Here is a 9,455-nt window from a genome sequence, read left to right as displayed (position 1 = left end):
TTTTTTTTTTATATTTAAGGTGTTAACAAATGTTAGATCTCTTGATCATTAGTGAAAGTCCTCAATCAATAGATCAAAATGAATTACGTGAAAACTTATAATTCATCGTTCTTCTATCTTATACTACTACAAAATTTTAAAGTATTTTCAATATCTAATTTTTACCATAAAATACACTTAATAAACTCTATTATTAATTTATTATCATTATTCTAAAATTGACAAGAACTTATAATTTTTTTTAAAAAAAATTCTATAATCTCGCACCGGCTAACTAGCAAGTAGCCTCGCCCCCGCCCGCTCGTAGTCGCACCCGCGCAGATGCCCTTGCCCCAGAGCCTCATGTTAGATGCTCGCTTGCTCTGCGCTCGCCCTTGTCAAAGTGTCGGGTCGGGTCAACCTGGATTTGGGGCAGGACAGGTCCGAGTTCAAATTCTTTATATGTTTGTGTAATCGGGTTGGATTCGAACTAGATTATTTAAGGACGGTTCCGCTTAGGATTACCCAAATTTGACCCGAAAATCTATTTTGAGGATGTATACGTAGGCAAGGGCTCCTGGTTAATGAAGGCCATAGGGGGTAGGGCTGCCTCGTACAGTGTTTCGAGAGAGAAAAAGCCGGTCGTCTGGGTCTTATTATGGCCCCCATGGACCGAACTTTTAACTTTTCTTTTGGACTTTTCAGCTTTCTCGATATCTTAAGCGGTCAAACTGATTACTGAGCAGAATTTGAATAGTAGTGTTGGCCGGCTGGAATACAAGTCTTCCCACTCGTGTTCATTTGGTCAAAGGAAGTCCAACTTGCTTTTGGTCTTTTTTTTTTTTGTACGAAATAAGATATGACACAAGAAAAAATGCGCCTTCGAGAAGGAACGCAAGTGGTAAAATACCAATATTGTTGTATTTTTTAATATTAAAATTTTTTAGTTGTTAATAATTTAATTTGTATAATTTTGAATGTAGGAGATTTATTGAGGTGGACATATCATGGCCAGTTAATTTTAATTGATAATATTTTGCTTATCTCTCATATTTGAGAAGAGGATATTACAAAAATAGGAGCAATTGATGAAAAATATTATGGGGTTGATAAGGGGCGAGAGGCGTTCGAACGATTGTGGCCCAAGTTATGGTGGTTCGATGAAAGTGATTAAACAATAGTGATCTAATAGCAATGGTCTGAAAAGATGATTGGACAGTGGTGATCCAATAATGGTGATATGGAAACAATGGTTTGATAGTAGTCAAACGACCACATTAATGCGATACAATGGTCATGGTCAAGAGCAATGATTCAAAGATGGTGGTCTTGTAATGATGATGGTCAGATGATGGTGTCGTATTAGTTATCTATGATGGTGGTTGGACTGCAAAGCTCTAGTAGGAAAAGAGTGATTGTGAAGATCGAGCGATATCAATACGACGCTAGTGGTCAAGCAGTTTGATGGCAGCAGTTGGATGATGATTTGACAATAACTATTCGACGGTACTTTGATAATAGTGATTGGATGATTGTTCAACATTGTTGATATTCGAGTGGAACTATGAGATTATTTTTAATATTGAGTTTGGATAATCTATAGGTGAATTTTGCATTGATATTCAAACTAGATTAAATTAATTTTGGCATGATGTATCACACCAAAATTTTTATATTTATTTATAAAATATCATAATTTTGATATTAAATGATTATATAAATAAATATAAATATATAAATTTAAATGTTAAACTTATAAATTCATACAAATTTGATGATATATTTGTAAATTTAAAAAACAAATTGTAAATTTTATTTTATTTTAAATAAAGCAGTTAACCTCGAGACTTGCCACTACTCCCTATAAAATATAAAACCATAAAAGCTGACAAAATGCCAAAAAATGTCAAATCTCCATTCACTACCGAACCCCATCACGAGTTCCTGCAAAAAAAATTTCATTTCAAATAAATTTTGCAGTCCTATCTTTCCCCAAATATAAACAAAGCCCAATTAACTCTCCGCCTCCGCCTTTTATTCATTACTCTCCGCCATTAGAACTTCTAATACCCCATATGGCGCTCAAGTTTCTAAGCTTGCAGATGCTTCTCTGGTGCTTCAACCCAGATGGCCCGCCGCGCCCTTCTCCAACTCCGCCGTCCGGGCCGTCGACGGCGAGGCTTATTGGGCTGGACGGGCGGGTCACCGTGTACAAAAGGCGGGTCAAGGTGGCGGATCTGATGAGGGAGCACACGTGTCATCTAGTTTGCCGCTCCGATTCCTTCTTTATCGGGCAGAAGGTTCCTGCGCTCTCTGAAGCTGACGAGCTTCAGCTGGGCCACAGCTATTTCCTTCTTCCAAGCCAGTTCTTTCAGTCTGTGCTTTCCTTTGTCACCATAGCCTCGTCGCTGGCTAAGGGCGGTAGGGGTTCTCTTAGGCATTTCGACATACACCTTACGGACACGGGAAAGTTGCAGATACGGATTGGGGAGGAGGAGGAGGAAACTAAAAGAGGCCGGCCTGTGTGCACGACGCTTGCTTTGGAGAAGGAATACGAGCAGCTTGTGGGGTGGAAGTCGCGGCAATGGAAGCCGAAGTTGGAGAGGATTGTTGAGGTGCCGGAGAAGAGGAGGAGGAGGGGAGGGAAGATCAGGTTTGGGCTTTTTGGTGGGTTTAGAAGAAAGAAGGGTGATTTTTCTTTGACTAAGGTTGCTTTGTAGTTGAAGAAGAAGTAGCAGAAGAAGATGTGAATAGCTTGATTTTGCCTTTTGTTAATTATTATTAACTTTTTTTTTAATTTCCTGAATTAATGTTTTATTTTTTTAATTAGCTTTTATGATTTTTTTTTTTTGGGAAAATTTTGGAAACTTTCCACTTGTGATAGAAAGAAATTACCACTATTTGCATTTTCATTGATTTTTCTAAATTTATATTATTGTATAGAAAAGTTTTAGTATTTGATCTTTATGAGTTTATGTAAAGGTTTGGGATTTGAATTAAACGGCTTATTTTGATTACAATATAAATTAAAAAAAAAATTGATTGAATTTTTTTTAATGTATAAAGTTTAAATTATTTAAAAAAATCTATATTTTTTTCTTTAAATTTATTTTCATATAATTCTAAGATAATCAAATAAACTCTTTGGAACTTAAATATAATGAGTTAAACAAATACATGAGGCAAAGTACTTATATTCTCTTGAAGAAAATGTTGAAGCTTGAAAGAAGTACAATCGTGTCTCCTTGCTATTACAACTCTCTTTGTTTCTTTCAGATTGCTCATTCTATCTCCTTAGAATCTTTTGATCAGGATCCAAACAAGAAGGGAGAGGAGCAAGATTGTCGCTCAGGATCAGATCGTTGAAAAATAATTTGTAGCCTAAGAAATATTGAGAGAGAGAGAGAGTTTTACTGCAATTAGGGGCTCCCATTTATAGATAAAATGTCATAGATATATAGAAGGTGTATAGTAATTGCATACCTAATATCATAATTTTTTAGTGTTGGAATATATAAATAGAGACTTTATGGTCTTAATATTAGATGAAAATTTAGTGTATATGTAGATAAAATAGGTGCAAATATCTTTGATTTTTCGCACCTGCTCTAGGGACAAAATCCTTCATTGGTCAGAAGGGCAATTGCCCCTCCTAAAAAAATTAAAATACATTTTATATGAAGGGTTATTATCTGATTATTTAGGTAATTTGTCTCCATTCATATATATTTTAGTCTTTATTATAAGAGTTTTTAGGCAATTGCTCACTCTAAAAGTTATAAAATACTATGGCCTATAAATAATTGCCCTCAACATAATTAAACACATTCTGTAGATGTCTTACTATTAAGGAACGATAAACCAAATACAAAGAGAAATAGTAAAGAGAATTTATCATTTCAGGTCGAACCTGCCAATTACTTAAAAAAAATGGTATGTTTGGAGGGTGGGGTATTAAGCATGAGCAATTGATTTGGGGTTCTTAAGAGAAAATAAAAGATTAAATTTTTATTTTTAAATAAATAAAAATTTGAAATATAAGAAATTATATAAAAAAATTTATAAAATATTTAAGGCACGAGTGCCCAATTTTTTTAATTATTTTTTAATTTGACATGTCTTCAACGTGTCTGACTGAATAAAAATTATTTAAATAAAAATAAAATATAGGATTAAGATGATTATATGTTTTGATTCATAATAAATTTAAAATATTTTTATTTTAATTAAAAATTAATTCATAAAATATTTTTTTCTATTTATAATATAAAATGTTAAACATTAGATTATCAAATGATTTTGAGCTTATAGCTTTATATAATTTTTGTCTTTAAAAATAACAACATCAGTAAAAAAAAAAAAATGTTGATATTGATTATCGTTTTGAATTTTGGTAATGTTATTTATTGTTGAAGGCTAAAAAAGTTTTTGTTGATGATTGTAGTGGATTTTTGCCTTTCATATCATAGAATATTGTTTATGGTCTACCTTTCAGAGTTTGAATTATACACCCCACCAGTGGCAAAACTATAGTGGGCCGGGGGCCTTGAGGGCATGGCTCCCCACTAGCCCATTTACCCATCTAGCAATCAAAAGCCACCACTTGAGTGCAACATAAAATGACTAGCCTAATCAGAAATAAAAGCCCACCCAGGGCATCAACAACTCAGCGTGAGAGTTCGAACCTTGCTCCATTTGGAAGATTTCGTAAAAGTTGTATAACATCAGCGTGGATGATTATTGAATTAATATTGATTAAGTGGAATACATTACCATAATATCCAATTTAAAGACCTTATGATTGATTGTTAATATACACCCTACCCAATTGCATCTCACCATACTATTTGATTCTTTTAACCTAACAAAGTGTCAAATGACTTAATTACATAAGGAGTGTCAAAATCGGGTTACGGGTCGTGCTAGGGTCGAACCCGACACTGACCCGTTAATGGTTCACTCGACGTGAACTCTACTCGTTTTTGTGGATGGGTCAGAAATTTCAAACCGGACCCGACCCGTCAGGTTTTCTAGTTGACACAATTGGAGATGAAACTGTTTGCAAGAGTCTCGATGTGCGGGGGTAGAAGCCATATAAAGAAATGATGAATCACAATTTGATCCTCTCACTAGTAAAGGTTGCACTTCAATCGACTGTTCCATTTGGAGTAAGACCTCGGGAAGGTGAATTGGGAAAAGAATTTTGTGACCAAACAAGGGGGTGAAGACCACTCGACCTCTCGAAGGGTGTCGATTAGCGATTAGATCCTCCATCGTCACGTTCCCCCAATCCATCGACTACTCGATTCGCAATCGGCGAGTTGTTCTTATTCTGAATGAAATTTTCGATCACTCGAGGTTGATTAAATATGGTCTTTAAAGACTCTAATAAGAGGGAGATGAGTAACGAATCCGACAATGGGGAAGGTGTCGAGATAGACTAAGCAACTTAGAGCATTCTGAATGAAATTTAGCGCATGGGGGTCTTGTGCTCCCAATATATTGGATTAATTATTCTCTGCGGATGTCGAACGTGGTCTGGAGATCAACTAGAATGTGCCACGTGACTACTTTGCTCGGTAACGCAGCTCGATACTGCTCGGTATTGCTCAGTACCTCGGCTCGGTACCGCTGACATGACGCATTCTAGTTGATCTCCGGACAACGTTCTGCGTCCGGACTCCGTACAAAATAATTTCTTCATATATTGAGCATCTTTTTATTATCAAGCAATCTTTATGTTAGCTTCCATTAACCAGAAAGCTAAGTATAATACTCTTTTTGGGTTATCGATTGCTTATTTGGTCATGCTGACCTTTTTTGTTGTCTTTGAGGTTTCCTAAAACTTTTGTGATGTTCATCTTTAATAAATTTCTGAAGACAAGTAGATGATGGTGATGACTAGTAGTAATTGTTGGCGTTGAAGTTCACATAGAGCACTAGAGCTATTTAAGTCTCTAAGTTTTCTCGAAATCCAAGTCAATGATGTATCCAAGTAGAGAATGCGGATCTATTTATAGTATTTTAAGAGTGACATTTTAATAATTCTAGCCAAACTTCCATAGCACTCATCTGAATTGAATCATTTGATTATATGCCATTTATTTTGTATTTAAGTGCTATAATGACCTTAAAATTGAGTGATTCTGAGCTCATTGGATTGGTCTTGTCGAGCACTTGATTTTACTAAAAGCATGTATTACTAAGGCTTCATTTAGGATGGCTTTTTCACTGCTTCTTAAAGCAATTTTAATTTTTGTACTGAAAAGTTGTTTTAAGAATCAGCAAGAAAGTCGTCACAAACGAAGCCTAGAAGATCATTTAATCCTTCAATTAATATCCCAAAATTTCAATCTATACTAGAAGTGCATGATTTGGGCTAATTTAGACTAGAATAGGATCAACTTGGTGTCATTAGGTTCATCTTATCAATACCAATTTGATTGTAAATTTATTAAAATCAAGGCTGCAATAGTCCTTAATTTTTTTTTGAAAGTTTTCAATTCATGCAGTAAGATTTCGTGCCAATTAAATGCATTTTATACAGACATATCACAACAAAATTAACTTTTATTTTTAAAATAAATGCATTTTAGTCTTTATGCATTTTTTAAATATGCTTATTTTAAAAATGGGCAAGCTGATGTCATCAAGTGCATTAATAATAAAATCATCTAATAAATAATCATTACAATCTAAACAATAATACTTCCATACAAAACCACTAATCATCTCTTTACATTAAGGGTCTATTTGGTTGAATTACATAAGGGTGTAAAGTATTTCAAATATAGGGGTTTTGAAAATTTTGATGTTTGATTGGAGGAAAAAGGAATTCAAAATAAAATAAATATTGTGTAAATTATTTTAGTTCATTTTTGAGGTAAATTAAACTCGTCCAGTTTTGAGCGTGAATGGTTTACACTGCAAGTAAGCTCGCTTGATGCCACCGGCCACCTCTACCTACCCCGGTCACCACCGTCGGCCACCGCAACCCACCACAGGCTATCCCGACCAGCTGCCACCCTCCGCCGCCGCAGCCATATTTAAACTTTATACTTCATTTATTTTACTTCAAACAAAAAAAAAAAATTATTTACCTGAATTTACTTTACACTCATCCAAACAACTCTAAAATATTTCTTTTATACTGCATTTCTTATGCCGAATTCTTTTTCTTTTTTAGCAAACTAAATCAACGGCCTATGCAAAAGAAATATCAAAGATTATTAAATGTCGATATTTTGAAGTATGGTAAGAAAATCAATCTAACAACAAATCATTGGTACGCTAATAGTGACATAGCACCAACACATGCCCGCCAGTCTCATCTTTTTCAAACAAAATTTGACTTAAAAATTCCAAGATACGCATTATTGTCTTCTCTCAAACAAATTCATTACAAGTTAGTACGTAAAACCATTGGCATATCAATCATGTCTACAATAGCAGACCAATAGTTTCAAATACTTGAGATATATATCAATCGAGTATGAAAATATCTCAAAAAATTTGTTGAATGTACTTATCACGGAAATTGATGGGCAGCGCTGATAGCTTAGGTAACGTTATATTGATTGATCTCATGATAAATCAATCTTAGGCTTCGTTAGGAATGATTTTTTTACTGATTTTTTTAAACAATTTTTAAGTATAAAAATTTTTTAAACTAAAAAAAATTATACTAAAAAGTTACTTTAAAAAATAGTAAAAAATCATCCCAAACGAAGCCTTAGTTTATGAAGATGAAATAAGAGAGCAAGAGAGTGAAAGACATCATAAATAGAGTTAGAAAAAGTGTGACAGCTAGAGGAATAATGAGCTAATTAGTGTACAAATGATGGAAGAGGTGAGGGGGCAAGTAAGGAGCAGCGTGCTACATAGATATATAAGTAGCAGTGTCAATATTTGATACGACACGAAAACCTAATTCGAATCCGACCCGAAAATTTTAGGTTAGACCCGACCCGTTTTGAAAACAGGTCGGGTTCGGGTTGACCCGACGGGTTGCCGGGTCAACCCGTTTAGCTAGCCTTTAGCCTACCCCTACTTGACTCATTAGCTTGCGAGCTAGCTCATTTAAAAATACTAATATACAATATACTTAAAATATATTAGGATTCATGATTTTAAGTACAAGGTTGTTAAAAAAATTAAAAAATTATATATCACTTTCTTGTATTAAATTATTCTTTATTATTTTTCTTATTATATCTCAATCTTAACCATTTAATTATAATAATAATTTGAATCATAATTATTTTCTTCTTTCATGATACTCGAGCTGGCTAGTGAGCCAGCTCAAACTCATAAAATAAAATTTGAGTTTATATTTGAACTCGATTAACTAATCAAGCTCAAATTCAAATAAAAAATACTTCGAACTTAACCCGACTCATTTACACCCTTAATACCAAAAGCAAAGAAAGAGCTTGGCCAATACCAGAATGACAAAAAAATCTAGCAAGTTGGAGGATTTGACAAGGCCACTATCCAATAGTTTTAAGAGAAAAAAGGATTAGGCCACTGAACATAAAGGCAAACATTATTTCTTTGATGTCATGCATCATGCAGGCACATTTTAAGTGATTGTTTTAACTTTTCTTCTTTTCAAAAGCACTTCTCATCGTCCTCAAGCATGCATGGAAGAAAGGGAAATATAAGAGCTATAAAGTTGGTGTACTTCTAGCAAAATATCTAATGTATTTAAGTGGAATGGGTTTTATTTATTATTTTTTATTTCCTTTAGTGCCTCTTACAATTATAAAGAATAAATTTATTCTATATAATTTTTCGTTTGGTAATTATAAGAAAATTTTTATAAATTTATTTGTTGATTTCTTTTTAATATATTTTAAGTGGAATTAAAGCAACTTGAGATTAAAGGCACACCTTACTTCTTTGAAATTTGTTAAGTCATAAAAGTATAAGGCTAATTATTCTTCCTCCCCAAGGAGAATATATATATATATAATTGTTACATAATCATATTTTGTTTTAATAGTCACAATTCTTTCTCTCATGTGGACATCATAATCATATTTTGTACCTTTTGATAGTAGCCCTAGGTTCTTCAGAACTCTTTAAATTTAAAATTTATATTCCTTCTTATTTTCATTCTCCTGTTTTTTTTTTTTTTCGAATCTACTGCAACATAGGACTGGATTTCAGTGGATCGTGACAGCAAAGGCTTATTTTCATTCTCTCCTTCCCATGAGAAGCTAAAATTCAGAGTATTGATTCTGCCACTATGGAGACCTAAACTCACCCTCTCTTGAGGAAAGGCTCAACATTCACATATGTTTGAATCTCTCAAGATATTGATTACACTAAGGCTTCGTTTGGGATGACTTTCTTATTGCTTCTTAAAGCAGCTTTTTAGTATAATTTTTTTTTTAATTTTTGTACTAAAAAGCTGCTTTAAGAAGCAATTAGAAAGCCGCCCCAAACAAAATCTAAGTTGCACGATCATGACA

General features: G+C 33.7%; 1 protein-coding gene across 1 annotated transcript; it reads left to right on the top strand.

Annotated features, from left to right (window-relative positions):
- Positions 1-1,919: 1,919 nt before the first annotated feature.
- Positions 1,920-2,804, top strand: LOC110100501. Its single transcript, XM_020828029.2, has one exon. It carries the CDS (start codon positions 2,055-2,057, stop codon positions 2,697-2,699), a length of 645 nt encoding a protein of 214 aa, XP_020683688.1. The 5' UTR covers positions 1,920-2,054; the 3' UTR covers positions 2,700-2,804.
- The last annotated feature ends 6,651 nt before the right edge of the window (positions 2,805-9,455 follow it).

The sequence above is a fragment of the Dendrobium catenatum genome, unplaced genomic scaffold (assembly GCF_001605985.2).
Source record: "Dendrobium catenatum unplaced genomic scaffold, ASM160598v2 fragScaff_scaffold_353, whole genome shotgun sequence".
In the NCBI taxonomy this organism is placed as follows: domain Eukaryota; kingdom Viridiplantae; phylum Streptophyta; class Magnoliopsida; order Asparagales; family Orchidaceae; genus Dendrobium; species Dendrobium catenatum.
Note: the sequence above shows the minus strand (reverse complement) of the source record. Positions and strands in the feature narration are given on the sequence as shown.

Excerpts from the sequence above, each read along its gene's own strand:
- LOC110100501 (XM_020828029.2), top strand. The coding sequence starts at position 2,055 with ATGGCGCTCAAGTTTCTAAGCTTGCAGATGCTTCTCTGGTGCTTCAAC.